Genomic DNA, 18578 nt, shown 5'->3' with positions numbered 1-18578 from the left:
ATATTAGGATATCTAACAATCTAATTTTACAAGTATATTATACTAATCATTATCTATTCTTCACAACTCTAAAAATTCTTGAAGTCCATCGATATCATCCTTCTGATTATCAAACTTGACCATCATTATCACATTATTCAGAAAAATCTGAAAAAAAATAGAAAGTCAAACATTAAATTTTAGAAATACAATAAACATAATACCCACCAACTAAACAAGCTCATACCTCAAGCAAAAATAGCATTAGTTATGTAATCACATGCTCTAAAACAATTTATGACTTTGCAAACAATCCAATCAAAGAAATTTTACTCACGAGTATAACTCATTACCAAGAGGTTGCCAGAACCTTTCATTCATCTTCTTTAGGAATGCACCTTTCAATTTTAGGAACCTCTGCCATCCTTCATAGTTATATGAAATAGAAAAATAAATTCAACAATTTTCATGAAGGTTGAAATCACTAAAATTAAATAGCATATTAAAGTTGAATGAGGTGAAATTCTTGAACTCCTTAATTTCTCATTAAAAATAAAATACTTATAACTATTACATTTATATCTAAATGTTAGGTTTGTCCACCAAGTAAACTTAATGAACAAGAAAAAAAGAAAAACAAGTGTCTTGATATGAGTCCTTTGATCACAATCATTGTGATGGATGGTGGAGATGCCTTTGAGGTGTGATTGGGTGTGATGGAGAATACAATAAGCTGATGAACTCTTTCTAGAATGTGCCAATGTGTTGGAAAGGACGAAAGTGCCCTTGGCTGGAGCAAAAAGATGCATGTGCCTTGAGCAAGTAATTTGCGTGTCAAAATAGACTTAAAGTCTTGTGATGTGTACTTGATGATTTACTGCTCCTTTACTTCCTTATTCCTTCGAGAAAGGAAAGCCAAAAGGCTCTCTTCCTCTCTTCCTTCCTTCATTCGAACTTCTTTCTTCTTCTTGTCGAAAAACTTCTGTAATTGATCAAGAACTCATCCATTTTTATGCTTGTATCTTCAATACCCTCCCTCAAACTAGACTTGATACTGGCTCTTCAAGCCTAGTTTGCTTAAAAGAAACCTTAACTGCGATGAGTGTTGTGCTTTGGTGAACAAATCGGCGAGTTGTAAGGGGGACGGATCGGCATGAGGCGTATGAGACCTGCCTAGACTCTCTCGCGAACCACATGGCAATCGATGTCTATGTGTTTCGTTCTCTCATGGAAAATGGGGTTCTGGGTGATATGCATGGATGATATATTGTCACAGAAGAGGAGAGAAGCTTTGGTCGGCGGCGAGTTGAGATCTTGAAGGAGATTTGTGAGCCAATGGAGCTCGCAGGAGGTGGAAGCCATGGCTCGGTACTCGGCTTCCGATGAGGAGCGTGATACTGTGTTTTGTTTCTTTGATCTCCACGAGATCAAAGCGGATCCGAGAAAAACTACATACCCAGTCACCGATCATCGCGTTTCTGTGCAGTTTGCCCAGTCAGAATCCGTGAAAGCTTGTAACTGGAGGTCGTTGATGACGGGGAAGAACAAGCCTAGGCCAACCGTTCTTTTGAGGTAACATATCACCCTTTGAGCTCTACTTTGATCTTCTGTAGTTGGTTGTACAAGATGTTGAGACAGTTGATTCACGATAAAAGAAATATCTAGTCTTGTGTGTGTAAGGTAGAGTAATTTTCCGATAAGCTGTCTATAGGGTGTATTGTCTAGTAGTAGTGTTTCATTTTGGCTAGGCTTGTAATTTGGTAAGGCTGGGGATGAGGCTGGCTTATAGTCAATAAATCCCATTTCATGCAACATTTCTAATGTATATTTCCTTTGTGACATGTGGAGACCACGGTTGGTGCGAGAGAATTCGAAGCCGAGGAAATAGTGTATGATGCCCAGATCCTTGATGCTGAAGGTGTCATTCAGATGAGCTTTGACCATGGCAATGGCGTACATGTCGCTTCCTGCCAGTATAACATCGTCGACGTAAACCAAAATTGCAGTTATGTGCCCTACTTCAATTTTGGTAAACAATGAAGGGTCAGCTATGGATTGGGCAAATCCCATTTGTTTGATGGTTGCCGTAAGATTGGCATTCCACTGTCGACCGGCTTGTCGGAGCCCATAAAGGGCTTTGTTAAGCTTACAAATTTGCTTGTTGTGTTGTGGCTCGATCCCTGGAGGCAAAGTCATGTAGATGTCTTCACTTAGATCCTCGTGCAGGCAAGCATTGTCAATATCCAACTGGTGTATATGCCAATTTCTGTTAATGGCTAGAGTTAGAAGCATTCTAATTGTCGTAAACTTTGCAACATGAGTGAAGGTTGCCGTGAAATCAACGCCTTCCTGCTGGTTATACCCTTTTGCCACGAGTCTGGCCTTATACCTCGAGATGCTCCCGTCCGCTTTATGCTTGATCTTATAAACCCATCTGCAGCCTATGGGTCGTTTTCCCTTAGGTAAAGTGACCAAGTGCCATGTTTGATTCGCTTCTAGGGCTGCTAGCTCATTTTTCATGGCTTTTACCCAACTCTAATTTGACTTAGCTTCCTTGTATGTTGCAGGTTCCTTGTGACAAGTGATGTTAAGGGAGAAAAATCTCTTGGTAGGGGAAAGCTTTTCATATGTGAGATATTTTGGAAGGGCATGTGGAGAGTTTGTAAGACAAGGCAATGGTGAACCTTGTATTAAAGCTAAGTGATAATCCCTGAGATAAGTTGGGGCCTTTTTTGTTCTCTGAGGTCTTTCACTGGCTGGTTGAGTATTTGTGTCTTATGTTTCTATGGGCTCGTTATTGTCTATCTGTATTGCATCTACATGCTACGTAATTTCTGGTATCCTTGCTTGTATGTCTGTGCCAGGGGTTTCATCCTCATTGTCAGTCATGGTTGCAATGTGCAAAGAGTCTAACTCTTCTTCGCTGTAAAATTTTTCTGTTCTTTGATTGGTCTCTGAAAACGGGAAACATTGTTCAAAAAACTTGACATGCCTGGAAAAGAAAAAGATGTTAGTGTTTAAATTTAAGAGTCTGAAACCCTTTATGCCATGCATGTATCCTATAAATGCACATTTGATTGCTCTTTCTGTAAATTTGCTCTTGTGTCTGTCTAGTGATGATGCATACGCTAGGCACCCAAAGACCTTGAGGTCCTCTAGATTGCTTTTCTCTCCGTACACCCTTTGATAAGGAGTCTGTCCTAGGATAGGTGTCGAAGGCAACCTGTTTATGAGATAGACTGTGTGGCTGACTGCCTCCGGCCAAAACTCCTTAGGCAAGGAACTTTGAAACATGAGTGCCTGTGTGGTATTCATGATGTCAAGATATTTCCTTTCTACCCAGCCGTTTTGTTGTGGTGTTTTTGGGCATGATGTCTGATGTATGATTCCGTTTGTTGCGTAAAAATCCTTCATGATAAACTCAAGGCCATTGTTCGTCCTAACCGTCTTTATGTCCTTGTTGAACTATCTTTTAGCGTATGTGCAAAACTGTTGTAATGTTGTGCTTGCTTCCCCTTTTGTTTACATTAGTGTTACCCATGTATACCTGCTATGATCGTCAAGTATAGTTAGGAAATAACGCTTGCTAGAGTATGATTCTATGGCAGGACCCCATATATCCACATGTATCAGGTCAAAGCATTCTTTTGCTATGCTATGACTGTTTGAGAATGATATCTTTTTCTGTTTAGCTTTTTGGCAAATGTCACATGGTATTTCCTTAGATGAATCAAAGTCATTACAAGGTAAGTTGAGGCCTTTCATCCTTTCGTAAGAGGGATGGCCAAAACTCTGGTGCCATACATTTGCTTTAATTGAAAAAACAGAACAATGACTACTAGGTAATGGGTACTCTAAATAATAAAGGCCTTCATGCTCCCTAGCCAAGCCAATATTCTTCCAACTTGTTGTGTCATGTATCACACAGATGGACCCAGTTATCACAATGCACAGTTCACTAGTATCCAACAATTTACTAGTTGATATGAGGTTGTAATCGAAAGCAAGTATGCATAGGACATTATGCAAAATAAGTTGTGGACTTAGGATTACAGTACCAACATGCTCTGCCTTGACATTTTCTCCATTTGGAGGATTTACCCAACATTTGTCTATTTTTGTGTATGAATTGTATAATTTAGTGTCACAAATGATGTGGTCTGTGGCTCCCGTGTCTATTATCCAGCATGATGAAACATAGTTAGGTTTTAGGCTTTTACCAGAACTGTCTCCCTTGACGAAGGTATTGACGCTGCTGCGTGAGGCCGGGGCTTTCCCTGAATGGCTCAATGGTTAGAGTGAACGGTTTTGCGTTTTCCTGCCTATTATCTTCCTCACCAGAATCCCCATTGTCTCTGCCCTGATTCACTACTGAGTTGGCCTTGGGTTGATTGGTTCTGAAAGGATTTCCCTTGTTTCTATTTCCATAGTTTGGCGGATAACCGTGTTTCTTGAAGCAAATGTCTTCAGTGTGGCCTGTATTTCCACAATAAGTGCACAAGGATGTATTTTTGCTGGTGTTTTTACGATTTGCATACCTTGAGTTGTTGCGATTGTTGTTTTGTCTGCCTTGTGTGTTAGTGAACCCTGCGAACGGATTGCTTTCATTTCCCTCTCCTTGTTTGACAGATGCAAGACCAATCTGTCGTTCGTGCTAGATAGACAAAGCATAAACTTTGTTGAGTGACGGCAGTGGCTCCATAAGGAGGATATGGGAAGACACAGTGGAATATGACTCATTGAGTCCCTGTAGGAAGGTGATCAATTGGTCTGCGTCCTGTTGATCTCGCAAGACCTTGAAGGCACCGCAGCTGCAGGCCATCCGGCAGGTACATTTGGGTATGGGCCGTAGGTTTAACAGTTCATCATACAGTATTTTAAGGTTGGTGTAATACTCCGTAACATTTCCATTACTTTGTTTACGGCTATGCATCTCTCGCCGGAGCTCTAAAATCCTTAATGAATCCGCTTGAGCGAAAAGCTCCTTCAAGTCAGCCCATATCTGATCTGCCTTATCCAACCACATAATGCTCCGAGCAATGGAGGGGGAAATGGGATGGTTGATAGCGCGACGCCTAGTGGTAGAGTTTCTATGATGAAATATATATATTATGAGTGCGGACTCTATATCTATGGATGTGATCTTTATAAATTGCTCTTAACTCTACTAGACGCTACGACTACTTAGGGGCAAGTGTACCCCGTCGTATCAAGTAATAATCCGGTTAAGACCGGGTATCGAATCCATGGGATTTATAATTACAAGTATTAGACGACTCGGTTTCGTATGTTATTTAAGCGGCGACTACTTTGGGGTAAAGTAAGACACAACTACACACTATCCCTAACTATTGGCGACTCAGATTTGTGTAGCTAAAACCCTATGAACTGGGATGAATATCGATAAGTTATAACCATGATAAATAACGACTCTAAATGTTTACGGATAATAGTTTACTCTTGCAAAGATGACTAAGTGTAGTAGGACCGACCCGTGAAGCACTTAGACTACGTGATTCATAGTCAAGGCGTGTCTAATGCGGGGGAATTAGAAACTAGGACCTGTAAGTTCCGTGGCTTGTCAATTCCTACGGTTTCCGGTTTGTCACTTCCGATAGGGCAACACCTATATAACTCCCTAAGGATAGCCCGAATGGCGTCGGAAATCACGTTCTCCTACACAATAATCAATTATCAATATCAAAACAAGTAGCAAACACTAACACGTAAAGGGAAATAGAGATTATAAATCATGAAATTATAAATATGAAATGTACATAAATGGAATACAACCAAGCCTAGTACATAGGAAGAGTACAAGCTAATTAGCACGTAAAAGGGGAGAATCCGCCCTTGAAACTAGCTAACCGGACTCAAAGCCGTCTCCTAGGTCGTGGAGGTGGAACTCTCGAGCTTGGTGACGAATGGTGGAGCAGAGCTTCGTTGAAATGCCGGAACAACCGAACAAGCTCTCGAGGTGGAGAGTTTAGCTACAAAAACTGAATCTACACTACAACAATAATCAAAACAAGTATAGTTTGCTCTCTAGTGTGTAATTGTTTCTTGGTGTCAAATGAAGTTCAAGAGCTTCCTATTTATAGACATCAAGCAAGGGCAATATTGTAACTTCACAAAGTACAAGTATGGAGCAACATTATTTGGTGCAGAAATCCCATGATACGCCCCGCGTGAGGTGGTCTACGCCCCGTATAAGTGCCCATTCCGTCAGAAATCTCCTGCATGTGGACCAATTCCGTGTCTTGTTGTCTCAAGCACGCCCTACGTCGCTAAAGTACGCCCCGCGTGTTTGAGTCTCTGAAGTTTTATTGCTTGAATTGGAGCTTTTACACCGTGCGTAGCTGAAGTACGCCCCGCGTAAAAGAGTCTCTGAGTTTTTATCATTGAGGAATTGCCTGGTACGCCTCGCGTGTATGGTTATATGCCCCGCGTACGAAGAGTTGACTCAGGGAGACAGTGCAGTCTGACTTTCAGGATTAGGCCAATTATTTCCGACATGTGTCATACGCCCCGCGTATGCTGAGTCAATTCCACATGGTGCCTACGGATAAGGCAATTATTGCTGACAACATGTTTCACGCCCCGCGTAAAGGATGATACGCCCCGCGTATTTGAGTAGATTTTTGCTCATTGCTCGTACCTGAAATACAAATCTTGCGAGCTGAGTTAGCTTGACTTTTTTATTTCCTAAACTAATCAAAAGCACGGAAAATTAACTGAAAGTACGAGATTTATTTTTATTTCTTTATTTTATCAAAACACTTTATTTTTGTAATTAAACTTATTTATTTTATCCAAAATCAACCTGTAAATCACGCTAAAAGATAGGGGTAAGATACCCCTATCAAACCTCCTCGGACTTTAAAGTTTTACTTGTTCTCAAGTAAAAGAAATCGAAAGACAGGGGATTGAGAAAATTAAGAAACAAACCGAAGGTTGGTTTTGCCAAGTGCGTGATTTCAAAGTTATGGTTTTATGCAAAGGTTTCGGTAAGTACCTACGCAAACAATTGAGTACGAAACTTGTTTGAAACCTCTATGATCAAGATTAATAGGCAATATTAACGGGGGTTGATTATCTTTTGAGAACCCGATAGTACCTCACCAAGGGATTTCGCTCTTACGCTCAATTTTAGGTGGGTCGGTGTTTTAGCACTCTTCTTTGCACTTACTCGAGATCATATTGAATTTGCATTTTCATCCGGGTTTTTCCTCTTAAAATATGGTTAGGCAACATTAAAAATGATCCCGGAGGGGGGTTGTAATGTGGGTGGCTTCTTTAGTGGTTAGTTTAAAGAAACTCGAGTTCGAAAATACCGTTTTGTATTTGCACCGTGTTTTTGTTTATTTCGGCCTTGGCGATTTTTACAAAATTGCTCGGTGGAGCTTGAGAATGCCTTTTTATTTTTATCGTATCCTTTGTTTTGATAGAGGCACAAAAACAATATTTTGAAGGCTTATGGTGCTCGTTTGTTAAGGCCGTGACTTTTTCCGAGTGATTTGGGTGCAAATTGGTTTTGTCGGTATTCGAACAAGAGGAAAAAGGGTTAAATGTTAAAAGGGTATTAACAAAAAAAGTTGGTTAATAGGCTCGAAGGGGTTTCCTAATGTTTGATGAAAACAAGAAAAATAAATTAAGAAAAATTAGCCTAAGTGGGTTCGGTTTATCATCTATTGCCTTTTTACCAAAAATAAGTGTACTTAACCCGGTATTGGATGCAAATTCTATGAGTCGAGTGAAGTCAAAGCTCTCGAAAAAAATTATGAAGGAATTAGAGTTCTCGTATGAACTCCTTTAGGCTCAAAAAAAATACCTCACAAAGATTCGGGTTTAAATTGTGTACTATCAAGTCTTCGCTAAATTCTCAACTATCCCGTTTTTATTGCCTTTTAAAAATTCATTATGGAGATAACATTAGGGTTAAGACTCAATGCCTTAGTTTAGTACTAACTTAAGCTTTGCACAAATTCTCTAACTTCAAAATTAAGACTAAAATTTCTTACTAAAACCGATCCTTTGTATTCCGACGGTATTTACATTTAAGGACAAACAACAGAACATTTAAATAATTTCCGAGGGAGGTTAGTGTGTCGGGAAAAATTTTAGGGATCAACAAATTAGTTTAATTATTTTGTTGTTTATTTGATTTTTATTTTTGTTTTTGTTAGTGCAAAACAAACTGAAGGTGCGGGGTTGCACGACCCTCCGCGTTATTTAAAATGACGCCTGTTCCAAGGGCGTCGCAAAAAGAAGTTAAAACAAAAACAAAAATAAAGGTAAGGAAGGAAAAGAAGACCCTTAGTGGTCAGGGGCCCTACGCGAGGCGTGCCCAGGGGGGCGCCCCGCGTAGGGCAGCGTTTTTATTGCTTTTTGAGTCAGAGACTCAAATACGCGGGGCGCAGGAACAGGGCGCCCCGCGTGTTTGAGTGTCTGAACTTTGGGAACCACGAAAAGGAACTCATACGCGGGGCGTAATAGGGTGTACGCCCTGCGTGAAAGGTGTCCCTTGCATTATTTTGGATCAGAGGCACAAAGACGCGGGGCGTGCATAAGGAGACGCCCCGCGTATTATGTCGGATTATAATTGGGATTTGGCTTTCCGTGGTAGTGAAGCGAAACGAAGAAAACAAGAAAAAAGTGAATGGATATATACAGGGTTTGAGAGCATCAAACCAGCGCTACATTTATAGTCGGAGTAGCTCGACTTTCCTTGGTGATGCGCAAGCTCACGGTGTGGCGAGGAGTGTGGTTTCGCCTTGTTATGGAAAAACGCCGCCGCGGTATATCTTTAGACGGTGGCCATTGACCCCGAGGGTTGCATTGTCGGGACCTTGTATCTCAATTGCTCCGGAGGAGTACACATTGATTACGGTGTATGGTCCCGACCACCGACTTTTTAATTTTCCGGGGAATAACCGGAGGCGAGAATTGTAGAGGAGAACTTGATCCCCCTTGGTGAACTCCCGAACTTGAATGTGCTTGTCGTGCCACCGTTTTGTACGTTCTTTGTAAAGTTTGGCATTTTCGTACGACCCTAAGCGAAGTTCATCAAGAGTATTGAGTTGGAGGAGGCGGTGTTCTCCTGTAGCCTGCACGTCAAAATTTAAAAATTTCAGCGCCCAATATGCTTTATGTTCTAATTCTACGGGCAGATGGCACGATTTTCCAAAAACTAGACGATAAGGGGACATCCCGATGGGCGTCTTAAACGCCGTGCGGTAAGCCCAAAGAGCATCATCGAGCTTCAAGCTCCAGTCTTTCCTAGAGGAGTTAACCGTTTTTTCTAAAATGCGTTTTAGCTCTCGGTTAGAAACCTCAACTTGCCCACTAGTTTGCAGGTGGTAGGGCGTAGAGACTCGGTGTGCAACCCCATATTTAAGTAAGAGTTGATCGTATTATCGGTTGCAAAAGTGGGAACCTGCGTCGCTAATGATAGTTCGAGGGGTCCCGAACCGAGTAAAAATGTTTTTCTTTATAAATTTCCCTACCGCCTTAGAGTCGTTTGAAGGTAAGGCAACGGCCTCTACCCATTTGGAGACATAGTCAACCGCTACAAGAATGTAAGTGTTGTTATGCGACTTAGGGAAAGGTCCCATGAAGTCTATCCCCCACACGTCAAAAAGTTCGCAGACTAGGATTCCTTGTTGGAGCATTTCATGTTTTCGGGAAATGTTTCCGCTCCTTTGACAAGCGTCACATGATTTGACGAAGTCTTGGGAATCTTTGGACAAAGTAGGCCAATAAAACCCACATTGTAAGACTTTTGCCATAGTCCGACTAGGGCCAAAGTGGCCCCCCGGCTCTTGGGTATGACACATATGTAGCACATGATTAACCTCTTCTTCCGGTATACACCTACGAATAATGTTATCGACACAAGATTTGAACAGATAGGGTTCTTCCCAAAAATAGTGCTTAACATCATGAAAGAATTTCTTACGCTGCTCATATGTAAGGTGCGGGGGAAGAATATTACCGGCTTTGTAGTTTACCATATCGGCATACCAAGGTAAAGACGTTACCGCGTAGAGTGCTTCGTTGGGAAAGGTCTCCTTAATCTCAATAGCTTCCGGAGATTCGCCTTGCTCGCCTTGTAAGCGAGAGAGATGGTCGGCCACAACATTCTCCACTCCTTTTTTATCTTTGATCTCGATGTCGAATTCTTGTAGGAGTAGGATCCACCGTATCAAGCGTGGTTTGGCGTCCTGCTTAGTCATCGAACAACGTTTTATCAAAACGAATCAAATCAATTAACCGTTTTATCAAAACGAATCAAATCGTCAAATCGAACAACGTTTTATCAAACCAATTCGTAATCAAATAAACGTTTATCAAACCAACTCGTAATCACAAAAAGTGCGTTACCAAAGCAACTCGTAACCAAATAAATCGCTTTAACAAACCAATTTGTAAACCAACTCGTAATCAAGCAAACATAAAACATTATATTTCAAATCATCAAGCATTGAAAACGTAATACAACATTTGCGTGTCCATCCTCGAATTCCACCCGTGACAGTTTGTTTTCCTTTCTCCTCCTTCTCTAATTTATGATGAAATTGATCTCATGGAATTTTTATGGTGCAGATAGCATCGACTTCTATCATCCTCTGAGGCATATGATATCGCTGCATACACTGGACATCAGTGGCATTTGCCCCCCCACCCTCATCCCACTTCAGAGGCTTTAGGCCCACTTGTACCAGTGGCAACGTTTATAAGCCACAACAAAAGTCTAGAAAAATTAATTGGTATGAATTTTAAGACTTGGTGATAAAAGAAAATATGTTTTCTTTAGAGATGATGATAATATGCGAAAATTCCATATTTGATATTCTCGCGCGTAAGGGTTGATTTACATTAGAAATGTGAAATGTCATAAATTGACAAATCTGAGCAGTGATGTTAATTTATGAACATTAGTTGGCTAGATTTAATTTATGAAAGTCATTAAAAATGTAGAAATCAAATCGCCTTAAAATAAGTATGTTACAATGATGGAATCGAAGAAAAATATCATATCAAGTGGTGAATATGCGGTATAAAAAGCTTCCGAATGATGAACTCGGGTAGAAAAGCTTCCGTGTGATAACACTATTAGTCAATTGATCTCAACAAGTGTCATTCTAATTGATTTTGTAAAATCAAAGGATAACACAGCGGATCCGCTAACCTAGAGGTTAAAATCGAGATCAAATTGAAAAATCATCGAAAGGAATTGTACTAAAGCCCATTAGAAGAGGCGTTATGTGAAGGAAAATCCTACCTAGTTGACTAGAGATCCCAAGATCTAGATTCAAAGGGACAACCTAATTGCATAAACCTTATGCGTTCACTATGGGGGCTAAATCCTCGTCCATTCCTAGATGTAAACAGTGACACCAATGGAAAAAGGTTAAGCTATATGCTTTTAATGATACATTGTGCGTTAGTATGCTGAGCAAATAAATCACCTATGTTAGAGTGAAGTGGGGTCACTTCGATGGAGACTAGTGGGGCCTAGTTCTCTTAAACTCTCGCAGAACCAGGTGATGTTCATGACCATAACGAACATAACCATGAGAACCATACCGTGTTATGTTGGCATCTGTGTGGGGTATATCATCGTTTACACAAACAACAGAATAGTTCAAAGACATTGCGTCTACTAGTCAGCCACTGAAGTAAATATTCTTTGACAAGGGAAGGTTCAAGGTACATTAGCTACCTATCCTATGCATATATCTCCTATAGAAAGTTATCACCATGTCCTAATCGTCTCGTTTTTAATTTTATTCATGTGGGGGATTGTTGGAAAAATTGAATAAAATTATATATTAATTTATATACCAACAAACACATCCTTTCATGAATAGTCGTGTCCTTCATGAACAGTCGTGTTCATACGTGAACAGTCGTGTCTATCCGTGTACAGTCGTGTTCGTTCGTGAAAAGACATATCATTTCGAGTTTTATTTATATAGAATGAATTGTCAAATTCAAAAGTTAGTTGAAAAAGTTGATGATAAAATAAATATTTTCTGAATGTTTATATTCTCTGTCTGTTCACAGTGTCTTGTTTTCCTACACACGGTTTGAGTTTGTTTACGTAATCTGTTGTATCCTGTGAGACGTTCGTCAATAGCGACGACATCGTCTTAAGGAAACTGCTAATACAGACCTCAGATTTGTCTAACTCTTTCCTTTTAATTTTAAGTTTTATTGTTTGCATATTTTATGTGTTCGATTTGTTTTTTGGTTAATCACTTCTAACATTCTTAAGGCAGACGTAATCGTTTGTCTAACATTCTTAAGACAGACGTAATTGTTTGTCTAACAGAAACAACTTAAAGCCTGAATAGACAATAGAGAGTTGTTTGGTGTCCTAAGTACTTGTGAAGGAGAAGAGTGTGCTATACAGTCCTTCAGCATAATACAGAGTTGTCTAGAGACAATAGAGAGTTTTTGTTTGGTGTCATTGGAACTTGTGAATGAGAACACCGTGACTTGTGAAGGAGAAGACGGTGGCTATACAATCCTCCTGAAGAGGCAATAGTTATCTAGTGTCCTTAGACTTATAAAGAAAAACACTGTGGCTATATAATCCTCCAGCAACTGCCACAAATCAACTCCAGCAATACTTAAGGGCTAAGGTTGTTTTATTTTTTCCTTTTTGACAATTGCTATTTTTAAAAAAAGGGTTAAGGTGCAAAAATACCCTTAACGTTTTGAGTCAGGAGCAATTTTACCCCTAACGACTAAAATGGTGCAATTTTACCCCTAACGTTGGAAGCCAAGCGCAATTTTACCCCTAACATTAATAAATTGGATCAATTTGAGAAATAATTCATCAAACTGTCTTCTCGGTCATGAATCTTGCTATCTACACTTCATATGCGTGTCATTTTATCAGTAACAAATCACAAACATTCGTTGAGATGTGAAAAAAAATAAAAAAATATACTGTCTTTTTGTACGGATAAGACAAAAAAAATTAAAAAAACCCACTGAATTTATAAATATTAACCTCAAATTCTATTATTAAATTATAAAAAACATGAAATCATTTTTTAGAACGAATTATTATGCAATTGGCGCTAATAATGAACAAAAATACGTGTGTTTTATAATAGTGTCTGAATAGTGATTTTCACTTGGTCAGTGACTGACCAAGTGAATTTAGTCTGTCACCGTTAGATCTAGGCTTGTTAAAATCATAAGGTGGAGATTAAAACAATCGTATGGGTTAGATTTATACGTCTTAGATCTAACGGTGACTGATCAAATTCACTTGGTCAGTCACTGACCAGGTGAAAACTACTGAGTGTCTGAAATTGACCAAATTTATCAACGTTAGGGGTAAAATTGCTCTTGGCTTCCAACGTTATGGGTAAAATTGCACCATTTTAGACGTTAGGGGTAAAATTGCTCCTGACTCAAAACGTTAGGGTATTTTTGCATCTTATTAACCCTTAAAAAAATTAATTTGATTAATTCCTTTATCTTATGTGTTCACCAAAATTGGTTTATCTTATAAGTAAAAATAAAATAAAATGAGTTAAATTCCCTACAAAAATTACTGAACAAATTAATCCAATTTTAACTCCATGATAAAAAAAAAAACCTTCCATTCAATTTTAGCCCCATAATATAGGCCAATATAAATGAGCCACAAAATTGCTCAGAGAAGGCTATTAAGTGAACTAGAATTTTACACTGGACTAAAATTAAACTTCTAACATTCTTAAAGTACAAAAAACCAAATCCTCAGAAATAAAAACTTAATGATATATGGAAAGAGACATTAACGGATCCAGAATTCACTGACACGAGATACTCTAATCCGGTTCTCAAACCCTCTCCCCATCATCCCTGGCAACAGCAGCTTCTATATTCAGTATGATTGATAATAAAGATAGCAGAACACAACAGGACCGAACAGCGCGAGCAAAATGTATCAAAGTTTCGGGTTTTTATTCTTCTTAATTACTCTTTGGCCTAATATCTATACCCTGAATTATAAGTCCGCCTTTCGAATCACCTCCAGTAACCTCCATAATGCTAATTTCCAAATCCGCAACTTCATCTTGTCTGTTAAAATAATCCCCCAATTCAATCTCCAGCCACCCGTCTTGTCTTTCCTGTGGACGATTACGATTATTATGATTAACTCCAATGTCATTGTCATTCACATTGTTACGATCATCATCATCATCATCATCATCACTATCGCTCTCCATAGCGTGCATGTGCATGTGCATGTGCCTGTGCCTGTGCCCGTGCCCGTGCCCGAATAGACCGACCCTTCTCACAAAAAGTTGGTTCCTTTGACGCCTTTCCCTTCCCGTATCCAGATAAAGACTTCTCTTTGAAGAATCTCCTTCTTCTGCTCCTGAAATTCCTACTGTCACCTCCACCGGATAGTGGAATCCATAAGAGGTCTCTCTTGTTCTGTATACCAGGTATGCTGTGTAGTGAGTTTCTGGTGATAGCATTGTAGCTTTGATTTTGCCACGGATTTCCAGCCACCACAGGACGATCAGCTCAGCAACCTCTGCGAACCTGTTTGCAATTTCGGATGTGCTAAATCAGAATAATAATGTGAATTATGATAGTAAGGAATGGACATGATATTGAAGATGAAGGAAACATAAACACAATCAAGAATAAAACTTCTGCAAATCTGTATTCCGCTTAATCAAAATATCAATTGAAATCATGGTAACGAAGAAAATTCGACTTCTGTGAATCTATTTGCATTTTCATATATGATGAATCAAAATAGCAATTGAAATCATTATAACGAATCGAAGACAATGTTATTAAAGGTAAAGGAAAAACGAACAAAATCATGACTGCAAATCTGTATTTTCATTCATATATGATGATGGAAATTATGATAATCATGAAAAATGGGAACATGAAAAATGGGAACGGAAACAAAATCAAGAGTCCAAGGCTGTAACTTCTGCAATTCTGTACACATTTTCAATCAAAATCATGATAATTACGAAAAAAGAACCAACATTAAAGATAAAGCAAAAACAAACCAAGTCATGGTTCATATATGCTGAAACTATGATAATAATGAAAACATGGGAACAGAAACAAAATCAAGAGTCCAAGGCTCTAACTTCTGCAGTTCTGTACACATTTTCCTATATGCTGAATCAAAATCCGACAATTAATAGAAAACCACAAAAATTCAAGACTGCAACTTCTGCTGTTTTGCGTTTTCTAATATGCTGAATTAGAGAATTTATCAACACAAATTATCAAAAAATGAAAAAATAACCTTGAAGTTAAGGGAAAAAATGAGGAAAATCCCCAAACCTTGATTTGTGTTCACCATTAGTCCATGTCCAGTATTTGGGAGTATCACCCCAAACAATCATAAGATCCCTTGCAGAAAGCATGAGAATTTTCTTCCCACTCCATTTATCCAGTCCAAAGCTCTGCCAAATAAACAATTGCATATTAGCAAAATATTATATTATATAGGAATGAGCGTGGATCTTGAAGATTCTTGAACCAGAGTGAATACCCGAACAAAAATATAGAATTGGATTAAATGGCTGACTGACTCTTTCTAGAGGACCGAACTGAATTTACCGTTTACTTAGTTAGGTACAATTATGGAGATTTTCAAATTCCTAATATTATTGAGTGAATATATTGTAGATTCTAGAACCGGACCGAATATCCGAAAAAAAATGATCCATAACCGGATTGAACCATTTACTTTTTCTATAGGACTGAAATTGTACCGTTCACTTAATTCAGGAGATTTTCAAATCCCCCAATTGTACCAAACCATACTCATCCTAATAGCAGCCATAGATTTCTGAAAATTATCTATTCAAAGGAAATAATTCCATCTAACAGTTACTCAGCATAATAAACCAAACCAAAAATTGAAATTCAACGGATTATATAGCAGCTATAGATTTCTGAAAAGAACTATTTAATTTCATCATCAACTCAACATAATAAACCAAAAATTGAAATACAACAGACATTGAATTCAAAATTGACCTAACTTCACACTTAGAACACAAAATTGAGAGATTCTAACCTTTTTTCCATCATCAATGAGTATAGGATTATCAGCCAGGTGAAGATAGACATCTTTAGCAGACGGATAAGTAGACAGCAGAGAAGGATCAGAAGACTGAGAGATTAAAGCCTTATAATCACAAGGAAGAAAACGTCTCCAAACCGCATCAGATTCAGAGACCAACTTAGAACCAGAAGAGACTATGGAGAATCTGCCAACATCCTTAGGAGTTGCGAAGGAGAAGATGGTCGCTATGCAGTCTTCGGGCAACCCGCACAAATCAACTGCAGTCATATTTTCCATTGCTATGGCATTTAGTTCAGCAAGACACTTCTTTATATACGGCGTCGTTCACAGGAATGCTTAGGGGCTAAGCTTTTTTCATTTTTTTCATTTTTTTTTTGGGAAAAGTTTAGATAAGGGTAGGTATACCTACTCCCAAGGTCATGGCAAACCACAGATCTTGACGTAGGTTTATAGTGGCATTATATTTTTTTTAATAACTGCTATTTATTTATTTTTGATTAATTTGATTAATTCGTTTATCTTAAGTCTTTAAAATTGGTTTATCTTAAATTAATGGCATTATATTCATTTGGGTCTTTAAACTAAAGCTTCATAATCAATTAGGACCTTAAGCTATCAAAATCATCAATTGAGTTTTTATCTTATCCTAAAATCGGAAAGCGTGACTATTTAATATAGACTGTAATAATCTCTGTGTTGGTTCAAAATGAGTTTGGGAAAGAATATATGAAACTGTTCAACCGAATGATTTTCGATGAGACCTTAATTGAAACTTTTTGTTTAGAATGGAGACTCAATTGATGATTTTTAGTTAGTTCAGGGACCTGATTGATGATTTTGATAGTTTAGGGTCCTAATTGATTTTGAAACCTATCCAAATGGGTGTTATGCCTAAATTAATCATATATCCTTTTAGTATAATATTACTATTTCTAAAGGCATAATAGACATTTTTCTCCCTAAACTAAGGTTTCAAGGTCACTTAGGACCTTAAACTATTAAAATTAGAGATAAGGTACTAAAATAGGCCTAAAGTTTTTGGGGAAGTATCAATTTAGGCTCAACGTTTAAAATAGCACAAATATAGGCTTAACGTTTACAACATAATATCAATTTAGGCTTAACGTTTACAATATAGCATCAATTTAGGCCTCACGTATAAAATAGCACCAATATAGGCTTAACGTTTACAAAATAATACGAATTTAAGCTTAACGTTTACAAAATATATACAATTTAAGCTAAATGTCATAATTAAATTAATCATTTATATTCTTTCCCAGTTAATTATATATGTTATCTTTTTATTTAATTCTATATTCATATTTATTATAATACAATTAATTAGTATTCTTTTCAATTAAGATCTTATATTTGTTTTTCATAAATGATTCCATGACTACTAAATTTCATTGCTCATGTAATATATGCAAACTAAAAGTAATTGAATATCCATAATATTTCGAATACTAGTTAAAATAATATTGATACATGTCAATGTTCGAAATATTGTGGATATTCAATTACTTTTAGTTTGCATATATTACATGAGCCATGGAATTAAGGAGGCATAGAATGATTGATGAAAAACAAATATAAAATCTTAATGGACAAGAATACTAATTAGTTGTATTATAATAAATAAGAAAATATAACTAAATAAAAAGATAACATATAAAATTAATAGGAAAAGAATATAATATGATTAATTTAATTGTGACGTTTAACTTAAATTGGATATATTTTGTAAACGTTAAAGTTAAATTTGTATTATTTTGTAAACGTTAAGCCTATATTTGTGCTATTTTGTACGTGAGACCTAAATTGATGCTATATTGTAAACGTTAAGCCTAAATTGATATTATGTTGTAAACGTTAAGCCTATATTGGTGCTATTTTGAGCGTTGGACCTAAATTGGTACTTCCCCAAAAACCTTAGGCCTATTTTGATACCTTATCCCTTAAAATTATTAATCAGGTCCCTTAACTAACAAAAACTCATCAATTGAGTCATCATTCTAAACAAAAATAATCATTTGAGACCTCATCAAAAATCATTCGGTTGAGAAATTTCAAACCCTCTTTTCCAAACCCATTTTGAACCAACACGGAAATTATTACAGTCTATATCAAATAATTACCGTTTCTAATTTTAGAATAAGATAGAGACTCAATTAACGATTTTTGCTTAGTTTAGGGATCTGATTGATGATTTTAATAGTTCAACGTCCTAATTGATTTGAAGCTTTAGTTTGGAGATGTAATGTATTTTCTAAATAAATGAATTTTGTAATTAATTTTCATAGTATATAAATCCAATGATATTTACAAACACATTTTAAGGGGATAAGTTACAAAACTACTAACATTGGTAATTTATAACAATTTTACCTCTCTGACATGATAAGGTATACCTTAGATCCTGTTTATATTAGGTTTGATTCAAGGTTTAATAATTAGTTATTTTAATTCAGTGCTTATGAAAAGATATTTAATATATTTTAATTAGGAGAATTAC

The 18578-nt window shown here is 37.5% G+C and overlaps 1 protein-coding gene across 1 annotated transcript; it reads right to left on the bottom strand.

Moving 5' to 3' along the window:
• Positions 1 to 13587: 13587 nt before the first annotated feature.
• On the bottom strand, positions 13588 to 16353 carry LOC136224608 (F-box protein PP2-B11-like). The gene is made up of 3 exons (XM_066012997.1): positions 16052 to 16353; positions 15310 to 15431; positions 13588 to 14538 (listed from the first exon to the last, which is right to left on the bottom strand). Exons 1-3 carry the CDS (start codon positions 16334 to 16336, stop codon positions 13959 to 13961), a joined length of 987 nt encoding a protein of 328 aa, XP_065869069.1. The 5' UTR covers positions 16337 to 16353; the 3' UTR covers positions 13588 to 13958.
• Between the last annotated feature and the right edge of the window lie 2225 nt (positions 16354 to 18578).

The sequence above is a fragment of the Euphorbia lathyris genome, chromosome 3 (genome assembly GCF_963576675.1).
Source record: "Euphorbia lathyris chromosome 3, ddEupLath1.1, whole genome shotgun sequence".
NCBI classification, from domain to species: Eukaryota; Viridiplantae; Streptophyta; class Magnoliopsida; order Malpighiales; family Euphorbiaceae; genus Euphorbia; species Euphorbia lathyris.
Note: the sequence above shows the minus strand (reverse complement) of the source record. Positions and strands in the feature narration are given on the sequence as shown.